Source organism: Marmota monax, unplaced genomic scaffold, assembly GCF_021218885.2.
Source record: "Marmota monax isolate L192 unplaced genomic scaffold, Marmota_monax_Labrador192_F-V1.1 WCK01_AAM20220418_F8-fsc00010, whole genome shotgun sequence".
NCBI lineage: Eukaryota > Metazoa > Chordata > Mammalia > Rodentia > Sciuridae > Marmota > Marmota monax.
The window spans coordinates 11,230,629-11,248,456 of record NW_026692321.1 but is presented as its reverse complement, the minus strand read 5'-3'; the positions used below and the strand labels follow the sequence as shown (position 1 = coordinate 11,248,456).

The 17,828-nt window shown below is 37.4% G+C and overlaps 2 protein-coding genes across 6 annotated transcripts in view; one reads left to right on the top strand and one right to left on the bottom strand.

Moving 5' to 3' along the window:
- Gen1 (GEN1 Holliday junction 5' flap endonuclease) overlaps nt 1-2,267 on the bottom strand; it is a 28,757-nt gene extending 26,490 nt beyond the window's left edge. For 4 of the 5 annotated variants that reach the window (XM_046441303.2, XM_058578374.1, XM_046441305.2 and 1 more), the window contains exon 1: nt 1,975-2,267. The gene's annotated coding sequence lies outside the window, so the exon portion shown is untranslated. The other variant, XM_046441304.1, reaches the window with a different exon arrangement.
- Nucleotides 2,268-2,539: 272 nt separating this feature from the next.
- Nucleotides 2,540-17,828, top strand: part of Smc6 (structural maintenance of chromosomes 6) — a 77,794-nt gene continuing 62,505 nt past the window's right edge. The window contains exons 1-4 of the mRNA XM_046441302.2: nt 2,540-2,683; nt 10,708-10,850; nt 14,701-14,818; nt 17,304-17,409. Of these exons, the coding sequence (XP_046297258.1) occupies nt 10,713-10,850; nt 14,701-14,818; nt 17,304-17,409 (362 nt within the window). The 5' untranslated portion in view covers nt 2,540-2,683; nt 10,708-10,712. The remainder of the gene's footprint in view (nt 2,684-10,707; nt 10,851-14,700; nt 14,819-17,303; nt 17,410-17,828) is intronic.

The following is a 17,828-nucleotide window of genomic DNA, read 5'->3' as shown; positions in this document are numbered from 1 at the left end:
ACCTGACCATACAGTGCATACTACAAAAATGAGCCTTCTAACATATTTATAGTTCTTAGGAACAGGTGTGATACAAAAATAAGCGAACCAAGAAAGTTAGAATGATAATATAGCAAATAACTTTATAACCTACTAATGGCTTCACTTTATTTAGCTTACCTTGTGTGTATCAAAATCAGAACACTCAGCAAACAGCTACACATCTTACGAATCTCTTCAATTTATTTAGTTTAGTGAAAAGAGCACTGAACTTGGAATACAAAAAGCCTAGGATTTTGGCCTTGGAGATACCACAATTACTTGTATGACCTTGGAAAGACATTTAGTTTTTCTCCAAAATGAGAGTTATTCAACTAGATTAATTTCATGTTTCTAATATCCTTTGAATCTCATAACCAATTTTGGTAGCTTGGAATAAAAATTATTCTACTTCAGAAATTATTGTTTGGTAAAGCATAAACTTTTACTTAAATAAAGGGATTAAGAATCCACTTCAGTTAAAACAAAAACCAACCCTTTGATGTAACCATATGGTACCAATAAATCAATTTATGCTCCTAAAACTTCCTTAAAAGCTAATGTTTTTATTGGTTAATTATAAAACTGAATGAGGTGAGAAATACACAGTACCTTGCTAATTCTATTAATGAACCAAATTTAAAGACAAAAAGAAGTCAGTGGTCTGATTTATGCAAAAATATGCATTTTATTAAAGCAAGTTTTCTAATTTATTTCAACTTGATGCAAAAAATTAGAAAGTTTAACAAAAAAGCAGCAGGGAATAATTCCTCAAATCCATTCAAATGACTATATTTTCACAAAAAAATTATTAAATGGCTTAAACTTTATTTCAGCGCAAGATTGTGTTGTATGGGACTTACCATATTTCACTAATGCTCATTTTTAAAATTTTTTTTCACCTTTTTTATGAAGAAAAAGCCAAGCTTTAAGGCTTACTCTAACTCAGATTTGTTATCAACAAAAATTTAATGTATCCACTATTTACCAGGAATGCTTCTGGGTGGCATAGATACAACTTTAACTTCAGGTTCTGCATTAAGCATTTAATGATCTTGGTAGAGCGAGACAGCAGACAAAAAGGGCAATATCACAATGTGACCAGTACAGGCACAGAGGTAAGGCGAGCAAGCCATTTGTGTCTATAGGAAATAGGTGCCCTACCTAGTCCTGGACATCACGGTTTCCTGAAGAAAGTGACACCTAAGCAGGGGATTCCATGAATGTTTCACATGAGTTACCAACCAGGACCGATTTGTCCCCACATTTTAGTTTGTTGATTATACGATACTTTTCATTGATCCATGGCAAAGGCCACAACACATATTTACTTTCACAAGTACAAGGTTCTTTGGAAACCGGAGGTTGGACATCAGATGGGGACGGGCAAATGCCATCTTTTTCCCCATCTGGAAGGAAAGATTTTGGGTGTTGCAAAGTAGGTTACTTGTTTAGGTCTGCGTATTCACGGGGAAGGTGTCATACTGAAGGGGTGGATAAGCTTAGGGTTGAGAAGTGAGCGGAAAGCTAAGCCAAGGAAACCATGGGTGCCTTATCTGTTGACGTGATTTACACTCCAGGGGGCGCGGGGGTGGGGGACTGTACCCACACAACCCCAATGCCCTGTGTGAATCCTATAGAATTATTTTCAAGATAACGTAGGAGAACAAGCGTGCATTATAGGCAGGCGGGTAGTCTCGCCCACAGAGAGCCTTGAACTCCTTGGAGGCAGGAGGAGGGCACAGGGGACCCAGCAGCTCGGTGGCGCGGGCCCAGAGCCCCCTCGCCGGCACAAAGTAAAGGCAGGATCGCGCTTGGGGGCTCGGCTCGCGCCTTCCACCTCCTTCAAGGCGCGCCGCAGAAGGCGTTTTGGAGGAGGCGCGGCTCCGGACCCATATTTTCAAAAGAGCCGGAGAAAGAATCAGGTCAGCCTCTCCTCAGTCCCAAGGGACTTACCCGGACAACCCTTCCACCTGGGTTCTGGAAGAAGCCCTTCGTCATTTACCAGGTTGGATCCAAGCCTAACTACGGCGGCTTCCACCTTTCTGATTTTCTCAAAGGGAAAAACACAAAGTCTTCATTCGTTTCCAAAGTAAACAGCAGCGCAGCGGCCCGCGGAAAGCCCCAGCGAGCACTTTCGAATTCAGCGCCTCGCCCGCCGGCCCGCCTCTTCCGGAAAATGGCTAGTCCCTCCCCAGGGCCCGAGTCGCCCGGGGCGGCTTCTTCCTGCCCTTAGCCGGCTCGCGGACGCATGCGTGGACCTGCGGCGTGCGGCACCCAGCTATCTTCTTTTTCTTTCAGGCAAACCTCCCGCTGCGCCGCTGCCGCCGCTTCTGCCTTCGAGTGGCGCGTGCCGACCAGCTTCCTCCGCCCGCCCGCTTATACTTCCGGCCCTCTCCCCTTGGACTCAAGTGGCGCGAAACGCCCAAAGCGCGCAGGCGCGGGAGGAGTCCTAGGGGGTGGTGGGCGGGCGCAGGCGCGGACCGTCCCGCGGTGGGCGCCGGGGCGGCGGAGCGACTGTCTTCTCCCGCGGCCGGCGCGCGGTTTTCGGCGGCCCAACAGCGGCCAGCCGAGGCCGCGGCGCTCTCACTGTGGCATTCGCGCACAGTCGCGCCGCGACAACCCCGGTGGTTGGGTCCCTTTGAGAGATTTCGACTTGTTGGAGGTAGGGTACGGGCGCGCGCTTCTCCGTTCCTGGCTCCGGGACCCGTCCCCCGCCCCTGGCCCCTCGGTGGGCCCCCGGTCCACGGGGGCACCGCGAGGCCGCAGTGTCCCGGGCCGCTCCGGGGGCGCAGACGGCGCCGGCGACCCCCTGCGCGCAGTGGATTGTGGCGCCCTGTCCTCAGGGCGCAGGTCGCCGCCGCGGGAAACTTGGCTGTCTGCGCCGGGCCCGCCCTCCGCGTCCCCGGGCGGCCGGGCGTCGGCGGTCACGGGTGAGGTCCCGCAGGGAACTGGACTCGCGCCTCGAATTCGTGGGACCCCGCAGGCTGCAGCTTGAGTGTGTTTAAAGGACGTGAGCAAGCTTCGCGGCTGCAGGAGCTGCCGTTGATGCCCGGTCTCGTGGAAAACGCCGGGTGTATCCCAGTGAAATTGTGGTGTTGGAAGGTTTTGTGGTGGCATTTCTTTTTCCTTAATGTCTTGTGGGATTTAAATAGAAAAGAATCCCGGTTGGGAATTGCAGAAAACAAGACCTGAGGGTACAGGAAGGGCTGTCGGAGTTTTAGGGCTTGAGATGATTCTGTGATGATTTCTAGAAAGAGCAACTGTTTGATACTTAAAGCCTGAAAACAGAAGTTGTGTGAGTTTTTTTTTTTTTTTTTATGTAATTCTGGGTATATTTAAAGTAGGAGATTAAGAGCCACTGTTAAAGGACAAGCTATTTCGCAAGGTGTAGTCAAAAGAAATAGACGGCCGCTGTGTAGCTTTAATAATGGACAGTAGCATGTGCAGAATGGTCTGCAGAGAGTTCCAAGGAGGTGGGAGGGAACATATTAGAACTTTTACTTAGATTTACTCTATTTCATTCTCTTACTATGTGAAGTGTACAGACTAACATAATTGTGTTATTATGAGTTTTGGAATGCATATTCAGAATTTCTTTTGATGAGTGAGTGCAAGTACAAAATTTTGGAGACGACTGGTATATTGCTTAAAAATATGTTTTTGTTTGAGACAAACAGTTGTGTGACTTTGAGCAGATCAATACCACCTTAAGTTTCAGTTTGTAACTCAATTCTTAAATATGGGGAGAGGGGTGGGAGAAAAACAGTGAAAGTTGTATTTACATATGGGGGAGAAACAACTTTATATATGGTTATCTATTATTAGTATAAAAACATTTAGTATTGACTCTGGCAAAAAGTAATTTCAAACGGAATGTTAAAATTGTTACAGTAAAAAGTAAGTTTTAGTCCTCAGAAGTTTATTTTACTGAGTGCCTAGTCTGTGGAATTTTATGTAAAACTTGACTAAACCTTGACTGGTTTTTAAAAGAAAGTTTTAAAATCAAAGATGCACTTGGCTACCTGGGGATGTAGCTCATGGGTTGTGTTTGCCTAGCATGTCTGAGGTTCTAGGTTTAATCTACAGCACATTGCCCCCCCCCCCCCCCCAATCTGCTCACAAGTACTTGACTATCAGGAATTAACAAGTAACTCAAAATTTTACCATAAAAGCATATTTAGGATGGCATCAAATGCCACAGTTTTGTGTACACAAACCCTGAAGTTCAGCTAGCAGAGGGTCAAGAATAGTTACTTTGTCTATATTAATGTTCACATTTTTGATTGACTACTTGAATGAATTACATCTTTTCTCAGCATGCTTTCCTTCCTCACCAAATTCAGGCTACTTTCTATAGTTTCTTCCGTACACTCCCAAATCCACCTGCTGAATATATTTTATGACCTGCAGAACTCTCAATATCCTAGGAGCTCTTCGAACTCCGTTTTCAAACAAAACAAATCTATTGTTTATGCTCCCTCCTTGACAAACCTTCTATCTACTTATAATGGTTTTTAGCATTAAATGAGAAGATGAAAGACAAACTGAAATCTTATAAAGCAAGCCCAAAATTTGATTCACTTTAATTAGAACATGATTGGCACATCATAATGAAATTATTTTGGTAGTTTTAATGAAGGATAAACAAGTAGATAAAGAACAGATTAATAGTGTTTCATTGCCTGTGAATAAGCTGTCAAACTCTTGTTTATTCTAGTAAGGAACTTGCCATTGAAGAGATTGGACTTCAGGTTTGACAAACCTGGATTTGGACCTCTGCTAAGTTTTAGCTATATGTTAACCTTTTATGAGTTAGTTAAGTTGTAGCTACTTAAGTTCAGGTCTTTTGTTTGAATCTTAACTTCCCCTTTTGTTTATTCTAGTAAGGAACTTGTCATTGAAGAGATTGGACTTCAGGTTTGACAAACCTGGATTTGGACCTCTGCTAAGTTTAGCTATATGTTAACCTTTTATGAGTTGTAACTATGTTGTAGCTACTTAAGTTCAGGTCTTTTGTTTGAATCTTAACTTCCCCTTTTGTAAAAATAAGAGCAATATTTATAAGAATGTAAAAAGTTAAATAGATAAAGTATCTCAAAAACTGAGGCGTAGTTATTCAACAAATGTTAATTCTACTCATCTGGAATTATAACCAGTTTTCTAAATCTTTTGGTTGCATCTCCTTTCATCCTGATACTGGCCAAAGTTTTTGTTCAGCCGCTTATGATAATATTAGAAAGTAGTCTCTTCTCACTGTTATTCTCACTAAATCTAGTTATTTTTACTGTTCCTCTGTCCCATATTGAGACCATAGGGATATTTCCAAAATACAAATCTGAGTATTTACATTTTTATTACCTAAAATGTGGACAGTACTTCCCAGTTTTGCTGATCTTGCATTTTTGGTGAATGGACTTAACAAAGTTTTACAGTTGCATACTTATTTATTATCTAGTGAATCTCATATTCCAAACAATATACTTACTTAATTCTTTACATTAAAGATGAGATTATGAGGCTGATGATGTGTAGCTCAAGATTAGAGTGTTTGCCTAGCATGAACAAGGTTCTGGGTTCAATCCCCAGCAACACACACACACACACACACACAAACGTGAGGTTGTTTAGTATAGAATGAATGTGTCTTTTGTGGTGGGAAGAGTGGAATTGGGGATAAGGTAAACACAAGCTGGGGCAGATTCAAAAATAGTAGTAACTTGTCTTTAATAAAAATTTGATAATTCTGTCTGGTGCAGTGGTGCATGCCTGTAATCCCAGTGACTCAGGAGGATTTCAAGTGTGAGGCCAACCTCAGCAATTTATTGAGGTGCTAAGCAATTTAGCGAGACCCTGTCTCAAAATAAAAAATAAAAAGATCTGGGTATGTAGCTCAGTTGTAAAGCACCCCCAGGTTCAATCCCCAGTACAAAACAAAACTCCCAATAATTCTAAATCTCCTTACAGAACTAGACAGAAACTAAAATTAGAAAGTTAGATTTTTATAACTCTTAAAAATTCAAGTGATAGCTTTCAAATTTCTTATGTATCTACATGTTATAATAAACCTTTAGTTATTGATTTTTGTTTTGAACTTATTTTTTAATCAATCTTCAGTGTCTCTACTTTGGTGGTACTTGCTTCCTGTAAAGGAGAAATAATGTGCCCCTTAATTCAGATTTTTTTTAATTGTAAGTGTAAATAAATACTTAAAATGAGCTTTATCTACATATTGAAAATCCCCAGAGGAGCTTTTTTCTTTTTTGAGTGTATATTTTAGGATTTTCTTTTCAGTTATGTTTCTTTATCCCATTGGGAACAATTTTACAATTTTAACCTCTATCTAACTCTCAGAACATCAGGATGTTCATATCTGTTTTTGAAAATCCATCATTATTAAATTACGAAGTGATCCCTATTTTAAAAGGAAGGATCCTCAGTGTCTGTTAGATTTCAAGTTACCTTGGCAACCTAACTGCAAACTGCAAATCCCAGTTTATGCCCAGCAAATAAAAACATACCTCATGGGGGTGGGGGGATGCTGAGGTTGTGGCTCTGTAGTAGAGCGCTCGCTTAGCCCTTGCAGGGTGCTGGGTTCAATCCTCAGCACCACATAAAAATAAAATGAAGGTATTATGTCCAACTACAACTAAAACAACAACAGCAACTAAAAAAAAATTGTCACGTAGTGTTTGTATGATCTTCCATATGGTATGGATTCTCACATTTATTATAAGAAGTTTCATCATACTTAACCTAGTACATCTCTCTCCTTCGATTTGGCTTGCAAAACCACTGTTCTCTAATGATAAAATACTAAAATCAGTCAACTGATGTCAGATAATATATTAAATGTTATTAAAAACTATCTAAATGTTGGGAAAATCAAAAAGTAATGGTATCTTTTTGTTGTTCTGTAATAAATAAATTACTGTTCAGTGTTTGAAAAGGGAGTAGAGAATGGGCAAGAGAAAAGAAAGTGTTGCTAAGAATAATAATCTGGTAGTATTTTGAGAAATGTAAATTAGCAAGAAGTTGAAGCTAATGTACATTGATTCTTATTATTAAATAACTTGAAAAATATGTTTGATTTTTGAAATTTTGGCTTCTATGAGAGATTCAAAATAAATTATCTGCAAAGAATGATGCTGAGTATTATATAGATGTGGCTTTAATGGTAATTTTGTCTCAAAAATTTTGTTTGGGTTGTGTGTGTTTAATTGGCATTTGATTCATTATAATGTATTAGGTTTTTACATTGCCTTCAAAATAGAATAAAGCCCAGGTTCTTACACATGATTACTCACAGTCCTTCTCAAACTTTATAAAAATGTTCTATATAAACCACCTAAAGTCTTTTGAAGATTCTGATTCACTTGCTTTAGGGTGGGGCCTGAGATTTTGGTTATCTACCCAGTTCCCAGGAAGCATCTGGATGATGCTTGTTGGTCGTTGGATCACTCTCTGCAATATCAAGACTGCAGGTCTTTCTGTGATCCCTTTTATCCCAACCACTCTTAACTTTATTGCTTTCTAGCTATACTTTATCATATATGGCACTATAACATGGATTTACCTGTAGTATCCTCTGCAGCAGCAATTTGCAAAATATGGTGCAGCGATCCATGGAAACTCTTTCCTGAGGTCTACAGAGTCAAAAATATTTTCATAATAATGGTAAAGCATCATTTGTCTTTTTCACTCTCATTTACTTTGGAGTGTATTCTGGAGGTTTCCAGAGGTAATATAACATGCGATGGATGCCATTGCTTTGGCTGATAGAATGTGTACTTTTGTGTTCTTTGTTGTATAGGTTTCTCAGTTGTAATTTCTAATATGATAAATGTTGATAGATCTAAATAAAAACCCTTTAAGGTCTTTAGTACCTTTTAGGAGATCATAGCCTTTGTCATCCTAGGTATTGGGCCACAGAGAAAGAGTCAGATCTAGAACTTAACCAGAACTATTTCCTTAGCTGGTTGACTTGTAGGCTAGGGTAGCATTCCCCCTATGGTCCCCAATGAAACTGCAGTGAGGATGGTTTCGCCACATCTGTGCAAGTCCTACTTTTTCACTAGGCCTCTTCTAACAGCAGTCAACAGGAAGAAGAGTAAACAGTACCTTGTTATTGCCTGCTATCTGTGGAAGTCTAGACCCTTTAAATGGTCTCTTACACCATTATCCTGGCCCCCCAATTTGTCTGCTTGCTTGCTCTGCTTATCCTTCTCTGACTCTATGTCCCTTGGGGTGCAGAGATGCTGCTTTTTATTTAGCATTTCAAGGATCAGAGTTCAGGCTTGAGCTTTGCTGACATCAGTGGAGAGGGAGCCTTGTCTTTTTCAGTGGTATCTGACAGGAGTAAGGCGGTTTTTGCCTAAGAGTGTTCTGTCTTATTACACTATCCTTTTTATTGAGAAAGGGTAAAGAGGACCAGCTTTTGTTTAGGGCTTTTTTTTTTTTTTTCCTGGCACCTGTACATGTTTCCCGGTTAGTAATCCCTCAAAGTCTGGGATATTTAAGGCATGACACAAGCTCAGAACTCACTGCTGTGTTGTTCTTGGGTCCCTGGTCTAGATATATGCTTTCTTTTCATCTTTCAGAACGTTCTTAAGTTTGTTTTATATATTAACATTCAAAGTTTTTAATTGCATTTAGTAGGAAAAAAAAGAAAAACCTCTATTTTATATTCCTGAAAGCGGAAGTCTCCAGTTGCTTTTTAAAATTGTGCTTTGGAAGGAGAATTTAGAGATTAAACTTGAGCACCAGCATATCCCTTATATTTAGTTGTATAAAAATATGTGAATTATCATTAAACATCTCCTTAAAGAAAAGTTTGATAACACAAAGAACTAGTTTAGAGAAAAAATGTTCAAGACAGCTCTCAAACAGTAAAATTTGCATGAAGTAGTGACTACAGATGAGAATTTTATAAGATGTAAGGTAAGTAATAATTTTGAGTCTTTGTTATCAATGTTTTAAAAATCAAATTATAAAATAGCAGTTCAGGAGGATATTGTGAACCTGTAAAAACCAAAATACAAGAAAAAAATTGGAATGATTTCATAAAATTAGCTTTAAAAAGGCCTTCACTATTGAATAAGCTTACGTGAAGTTCTTTCTCATTTTCTTAAAACATTAAAATGTGATGCATTAGAAGACAATATAGAGCTTGAAAAAGAGGGACAAGCTACCCATTTTGCTTAATGAAGCATTCATTATCATAGTGTCAAGACTTGACAAAGGTAATTCTCCAAAACAGGTACTCCAAAATATGTATACATCTTTGTTATTTCTGCAGAATTGAGTCTGTCATTATATAACTTTGAAAAGTAGTGGACTAAAAAGTGAAATAAACACTGCATAGGAATGTCTTTTGCTTCTTCTTCTCTCTCTTGCATTCTCCCTCCAGAATCTCCTGTTTCTTCATATCTACTTTGTGTTCTTTTTGTAATGCCACTCTAGGAGCCCCCTTCCTTCCCAGCAAATTTGTACCCTTTTAAGACTGGGTTTCTTGGTCTATCATTAAATACAGCTATCATCTCTTAGTGAGGACTGACTAGAATTTTTCAGACCAAATGCATGAGAGAGAAAATTTTACTTAGTTTACTGTTGCTGGGGGTGAGAAGGAAGTCAAGTACATGGTACAGGCAAGACTGCTGTGGTCTAGTATTGGACGACCAAAATGAATTGATCCTAGAACCATTCCTCTTATTCTTTTATTACATCTTAAGAGATTTTTGATTATACATATTGTTTTTTTTCCTCTATTTACTCAGCAAACAACAATTATTACGTGCTTATCATCTTAAGTCTTTAAAGAGACTTAATTATAAAGAGAAAAATGAGAGTAATAGAGTAGTAATAAAGTTTAATTTCAGTCACAGACTATCAGCTTGGATTAGCTGGTCACTTCATATTTTCAGCAAAAATCTTGTATTTATTTAAAAACATTAATTTTTTAGGTTTACATTTTATAGTGTATTGACAAAGAAGAGAACCAAAATGGACTACTTAGGTAATGGTTAAGGAAACTTCTAATGCTGCGCAACATTGCTTTAAAATAAGCTTCTTTGGGAAAATAGTATAAAAATCAAAAGTTTTATCTGATTTGCTATTACTCTATAACTTGTTAAGAATTGGATGTTTGCTCTGGAATAATTTAAGAAGGACTATGCCATCCCCATTTTCTACATAGCAGATGTAGAAAACCAGAAACTGTAGTTTCACAAATAAAATGTTTTTACCTTTTGTAAGTTAAGAGTAAAAACGTTCAGATGGGCATATGTTGATAAAATCTTGCCATAAGTAATTCTGTAGTAACATTCTAATGGAGAGGATGCAAGTAATGGTTTTTAAGGCACCAGAAATTTATTGTCTCACCCATCTGGAGATCATAAGTCCCACTCAGGGTTTTTCAGGCTATAAGTGTCAGCAGAGCTGTGTTTCTTTCTGGACGCTATACAGGAAAATGTTTCCTGCCTTTTCCAGCTTTTCTTTTTTTGATTCAGTGACCCCTTTCCTCCACATAAAGTATGGAAGACTTTAATGTACTTAATTTTAAAAGTAAAATGGGTGGATATAATACTTAAAATTTAGTAAGCTTTGTGTATTTATTTTAAGTTTAGTGTTTATCAATCACATGGATGCTGTACTTGATTTATCTCATTGTTACTATGAATATTTGTTCAGACCTGATGGCCAAAAGAAAGGAAGAAAATTTCTTCTCTCCTGAAAATGCCAAAAGACCAAGACAAGAAGAACTGGAGGATTTTGATAAAGATGGTGATGAAGATGAATGTACAGTTTCTTTCACTAATGGTACCTCTACTTTGGTAAGTGCAAAATTATAAAATTATGTTTTTTTTTGTGGGGGTTTACCAGGGATTGGAATTCGGGGACATTCAACCACTGAGCCACATTCCCACTTTATTTTGTATTTTATTTAGAGACAGAGTCTTATGAGTTTTTTAGCACCTCACTTTTGCTGAGGCTGGCTTTGAACTCCTGATCCTCCTGTCTCAGCCTCCCAAGCTGCTGGGATTACAAGGCTTGTGCCACCACCCCCAGCTTAAATTGTTTTTTTAAGTTTGTTATTAGAAAAATTAATAGAGAAAATATTGAAACAAGATGAATAAAATTAACAAACTTCATTAGATCAACAAAAGAAAAAAGATATAAATTACCAATATCAGGGATGGAATAGGGCTTATGACTGCAGGTCCTGTAGACATGAAAAGGATTGAAAGAATAAGCAAATAACTTTTTTTTTATAACAGTTTTAATATACAATTCTATATATGTAAATATGAAAATTTAGGTAAAGTGGACTAGTTTCTTGGAAAGGAAAAACGACGACAACCCAGCTGATGTAGAAGAGATAATTTGCATAATATTTATTTCGAAACTTTAATTCATATTTTAATATCCTACTTAAGCAAAGAAATCTCCATGCTCAGTTGGTTTCACTCAAGAATTGTAGCAAATATGTTAGGTAGGAATTAACATGGATTCTGCATATTCTTTTCAAGAACGCAGAAGAGAAGGCAACACTTCACTTCATTATCTTGATACCAAAACCAGACAAAGAAGAACTAAAAAACAAAAGCAAGAACAAAAAAAACAACATATGCATTTACCTCATGTATATGGATGCAGAAATCTTTAACAATTACTAGAAAATAGAACTTAACAGTAAATATGAAAAATACATTATGAAATACATTCTAAGCATGCAAGCCTGGATCAGTATCTGAAAATCAGTCCTTGTGATTCAGCATATTATAGATTAAAGAAGACAAAGCATATGATCAAAGCAGTGGATGGGGCCAAAAGTGTTTGACATAATTTGACATTCCTAATGCATGATTAAAACTTAGAAAAACAGGGATAGAAGGAAGTTACTTAACGTCATAAGTAGTCATGAGAGAAAAAGTTGCAGCTAACAACATACTTATTGGTGAAACATTGAATGCTGAAGATCAGCAGTAAAACAGGAGTATCAGGGTTAGGGGTTGTAGCTTAGTGGTAGGGCACTTGCCTGGCATGTATGAGGCACTGGGTTCAAATAAATAAAGGTTAAAAAAAAAGAGTACATATTTAAGAGAAAAAAAGAGTATCTGTTTTCATCACTTTTATTCAACATTGTGCTGGGAGATTTATACAGTGCCTGATAAAGCAAGAAAAGGAAACAAGATATGGAAGTTGGAGAGGAGAAAAATAATATAAATAACACTGTCCCTATGACTGTCTACATAGATAATCTCAAGGAATTTACAAAAAGAAAAAAAAGAGATTAGAACTAATAAGCTCATTCAACAAAATTAGAAGGTGCATATTTTCAAAAATTGTATTTTTATATATAGTAGCATTGAATACATGGTTATTGAAATTCAAAATACAATATCATTTGAAGTCACTTAAAAAGAAAAAAGAAATCTTTTGGGGAAATGCAAATTAAAATGAGGTACCAATGTATACATTTTGGAATGATGAAAATTTGGACTACTACCACCGCCCCAAATGCTGACAAGAACATAAGAGCAACAGGAGCTTTCCTTCATTGCTTGGGAATGCAAAATAGTAGAGCCACTTTGGAAAACAGTTTGGCAGTTTTTACAAAATAAATATGCCTTTATTATACAATCCAGTTATCATACACCCTAGTATTTACCCAGAGGAGTTGAAAACTGATATCCACACAAAAACATGCTCACAGTTTTTTGTAGAAAATTTATTGATAATTGCCAAAACGTGGAAGTAAAGAAGATGGCCTTCAGAAGATGAGTGGATCAGTAAGCCATACTACATTCAGGTGGTTGAGTAATTTTTAACACTAAAAACAAATGAGCAATCAAGCCAAGAAAAGACATGGAGGAAATGAAAATGCATATTTCAACTTAAAAGAAGCCAATCTGGCAAGGCTGCATACTATATGATTAACTTTCCATTCTGGAAAAGGCAGAACAAAAGGTATGTGGTTGCTGGGGGTTAAGAGAAGGATGAGAGCACAGAGGATATTTAGAGCAGGGAAAACACTTCTATGATACTATAATTGTCAGTACATATAATGTTTCCAAACTCAAAGAATATACAACACCAAGAATGAACCCTGATGTAAACTATGAAATGGAGTGATCGAGATTTGTGAGTGTAGGTTTATTAACTGTAACAAATGTACCGATGGAGTGGAAAATGTTGATAATGGGGGAAGCTATGCATGTCCAGGGGAAGGGACATGTGGGAAATCGCTGTATCTTTCTCTCAGTTTTACTGTGTTTCTAGAACTGCTCTAAAAATTGTCTTTAATAATGAATATGTGGGTCTAAAGCTAATGTTTTAGTCATCTTTTTCACCACTGAGACTAAAAGAGTCAACCAGAACAATTATAGAGGGGGAAAAATTTATTTGGGGGTTCAGAGTTTCAGAGGTCTCAATCCACAGACACTAGGCTCCATTCCTCAGGACTTAAGGTGAAGCAGGACATCATGGCAGAAGAATGTGGCAGAGGGAAGCAGCTCACATGATGATCAGTAAGGAGAGAGAGAGAGATCTCTACTTGCCAGATATAGTTATATACCCCAAAGCTATGCCTCCAATGTTCTACCTCCTCCAGTCACACGCTACCCACCTTCAATTACCACTCACCACTCAATTAATCCCATCAGGGGATTATTCCACTGGTTAGGTTAAGGCTCTCACAACCCAATCCTTTCCCCTCTCTCATTGACTCATGTGAGCTTTTGGGGGACGCCTCACATCCAAACCGTAACAGCAAATATAATATGTATAGGACTTAAGTGACAAAAACTATGCAGTGCTGATGAAATCAAAGATTTAAGTAAACAGACATATTTATAGGTTGGAAGGCTCAATATAGACAAATATCAGTTCTTTCCCAAAATTATATACAAGTTTAATGCAGTTCCTATCAAAATCCCAACAAGGGTTTTTGTAGATGTAGACAAGTTTATTTTTTAAGTTTTATGTGAAAGGTCAAAGGAACTAGAGAAATGATTTTGAAAAAGAATGAAGTGGAATGATCAGTCTGCTCACTCTCAAGACACTATGTAGCTTAAGATCATGTGGTGTTGGTATTGGGAAAGACACATTAATCATTGGAACAGAAGAGGATCTATTCTAAACAGAGAAATAGACCAATGCAAATCATGGTGAATTTATTTTACATAAAGATGCAAAAGCAGTTCGATGGAAGGGAAGGTACAGTAACAACTGTACTGTAGCAGTTGTACATTGATAAAAATTAGCATCAGAGGGTAGTAGATGTAAATACAAACATGAAACTATAAAATTTTTAGAAATAAACTGTGGGAGAACTCTTTGGGATATGGACAACGTAAAGTTCTTAGAGACTTAATGCCAGCTGTATGAACCATAAAATAAAAACAATGTGTTGAACAGATTCCCCCCACCAACAAAATTTATCTGACCAAATAAATAAATATGACAATATTAACTTTGTGATAAAATTATTATATTCTTTAAAAATTCTATAATTAATGGTGGCTCAAAAGATTCACATTTAATTTCGTCTTTTTTTATTGACATTACCATTATTCACTTCTACTAGCTTTTTTCATTGATAATACTGCTGGTCTTTCAACAAAAGTTTGAATGATTATAATGAGTGAATTAGACTTTTTTCCCCCCTTTTTAAATTAATAGACTGCAGCAGAAGTTGGAATAATTGAGAGTATTCATCTAAGAAACTTCATGTGCCATTCAATGCTTGGACCCTTTAAATTTGGTTCTAATGTCAACTTTGTTGTTGGCAACAATGGAAGTAAGTGCTTTTACCCTCCTCTTTTGACTGAATAGTACTTTGAGAATGCATTCACTTTTTGAAACTGATAACTCTTACTACTGATAAATATTTGTTTATGGGTCTTTAACTTGTGGTTATGAATATTCTTAGTAGATACTGTCATTCTACACTTTAAGAATATATTGAGTTAATTTTAAATACATTATTTAAGCAGTAGGACTAAATATTTCTTTTTTTTTCCTGAGATGAGTCTCTCACTATGTCCAGGCCTGTTTGGAACTCCTGGGTTTAAGGGATCCTCCTACTTCAGTCTCCTGAGTAGCTGGGATTTAATGCATGTGGGCCACTGCACCCAACAGTTTCCTGCATATTTTAAAAATCTCTTTACCTTGAAATCAGCACCATAGAAGAGTGGACAAGCTATCCTCAATGAAATTGAGGCAGCCTTGTATCTTACCTTGTCTAAATATTATAAGAGCATAAAGAAGTGCTTTGGGAATCTAAACATGAAAAAATAATTCTTACTTTTGTAACCAATGAAAACTTTTATGTGGCAGTGGTATATGTATGTGCTGGTTCTTGAATGAAAATTATAGATTCTTTATGTCTCATTTGGGAAGAAGAAATGTTCCAGGCAAAGATTGCTCATCCTCAGATGTTTGGAGGAATAGCTAAGATGTGTATGGGGAATGGTGAATAACCTTATATGGTGGTATGTATAGTGAGTATCAAAAGCTGGTTCTGACATGTAGAGTATGCTAAAAAGGATCTTGAATGTCACAATTAAGATTTTGGAGTTTTTCAGATGTTAGAGCCAGTTAAACTTTGAGTAAAGGAATGACACAGCCACGAATTTTGAGACAAACTGGCCACATTGTGGAGGATAGATTAGAAATGGGGAAACATAGGAGACAGAAAGACCACTTACTTTGGCAGCTCTTGTGTTAGGCCAGCAAGGTGCCAGGTGTTGATAGCTCCACCAAAATAGTGCGTAAGGAGAGGAGGCATGCCATAGTCTACAACCTGGGGACAGTGCTGGCTGGCATAGGAGATGACATGTGTAGCTCCAATGTCTGTTTTGTTCTTTTTTCTCTCTTCTCCAGTTAGTCAAGAAGTCACTGGTTTTTAGTTTTTAGGTTTTTTTTTAATGTTTATTTTTTAGTTATAGGTGGGCACAATATATTTATTTATTTTTTTACTTTTATGTGGTGCTGAGGATCGAACCCAGTTCCTCATGCATGCTAGGTGAGCGCTCTACCACTGAGCCACCGCCCCAGCCCGAAGTCAGTGGTTTTTAGGAAGAGGGCATGGGCAGAGAAAGGGAGCAGTGCTACAGAGATCACATGAGACAAGAAATAAAGATTCCTGGGTTCTGCACTTAGGTGTTTTTTTTTTTTTTTTTTTTTTTTTTTTTTAACCTTTGGAACAATTATTTTATTAAACATAATAGAAAGGTGAAATAATGCAAGTGGTAGAGGTAGTACATTTGGTAATAAGAGAAAAGGAAGCAAGAGAGAGTTAGAATAGGAACTTAAAAGTCATTCCAGGAAGTAAATTAGATTAATCATTGGTATATATGTTGGCTAATTTTGGGTATAGCTTTGTTGATCATGGAGTTCAGAAAAGATTGCCATATTCTGAGTAATTTTTAGAGATTTTGAAATTGGAGCTTTTGATATTTTGTATCTGTTAGGATAGAAGTAAGACTTTTCAGAAAGCTAGAAAATGAATATTCAAGTTGGGAATAATATCAAAATGTTATATAAAAACATCTTTATGGTTTTGCTAGGTTTTTTTTTCCTATTTAATAAGTCCATTCATTCATTCATTCAACAGATTTGTGGGTAATCTATTTTGTGCTGAAACTGAGGGTACAACATTTTTTTTATTTTTTAAATTTTATTTACATTTAAGTTTTCGGCAGACACAACATCTTTGTTTGTATGCGGTGCTGAGGATCGAACCCGGGATGCACGCATTCCAGGCGAGCGTGGCTACCGCTTGAGCCACATCCCCAGCCCCCTGAGGGTACAACATTGAATGAAAGAGACAATTCCTGTACATATGGAACTTATATTTGAAAGATGTTAAAATAGTTTTGATGTCTGAGAATTTGTGGAAAAAGCAATAATTTTACTTAAAATGTAGTTAAAGTTACATAAAGCATATTTATTTAAGTAGAGGGATAAGTTCATGTACAGGGCTGATGAGCCAAGACAATATAGTGAGTTTCAGATTGGAAAGGTATCATAGTTATTCTTTGTGCTTCCTTATTAGTGACAGAAACTTAATTCCTGAAATAAACTAAGTTTTTCTTAATAGTAGCAGCTAAATATTTCATGATTTTTACAAATCTTTTTAAAGTTTGCTGCTTTGATACTGGAAGAAAATTAAGATTGAATTATAACATTTCTGAATGAGACTAATTCATTTTGTAGTCTTGTATCAATTTGTAGAAGTCAACTTTTAATGAATGTGATTTCTTCAACACCTGTTTCTTTAGGTGGAAAGAGTGCGGTACTCACAGCTCTTATAGTTGGTCTTGGTGGAAAAGCAGTCGCTACTAATAGAGGATCCTCTTTAAAAGGATTTGTGAAAGATGGACAGAAGTAAGTGTTTGTTTTCTTTGTGTTTTCATTCCTTCAGTAAGAAAGAGCTGCTTTTGATTCCCAGTTCATGTAGACATGGATGGGCATAAAGTGCCTTCCCAGAATGGGAACAGAGGTTCCATATCTTCATTCCTTTCTCTTCCCCTTTTGCCAACGTGGCCCACTGTTGCCTGTTGTCTTCAGGTTTCAGATAGTTTGTGTAACTTCCTGCCATTTGCCTGTCCTCCTACAGTCATGCTTCTGTTACCTCTTTGGAAGCAGTAGCAATGATAGATCTATGTATTCTGCTAATAAAGGGATATTTATAAACATTACACCTTCCTGGCTATAGAGCCAACCCCCAGCATCAGCAAGGCCATGTTAATATGATAGGGGTGAGAGCAAAGTCAGTGACTGGTCAAGTGTTTCTGCACGAAGTT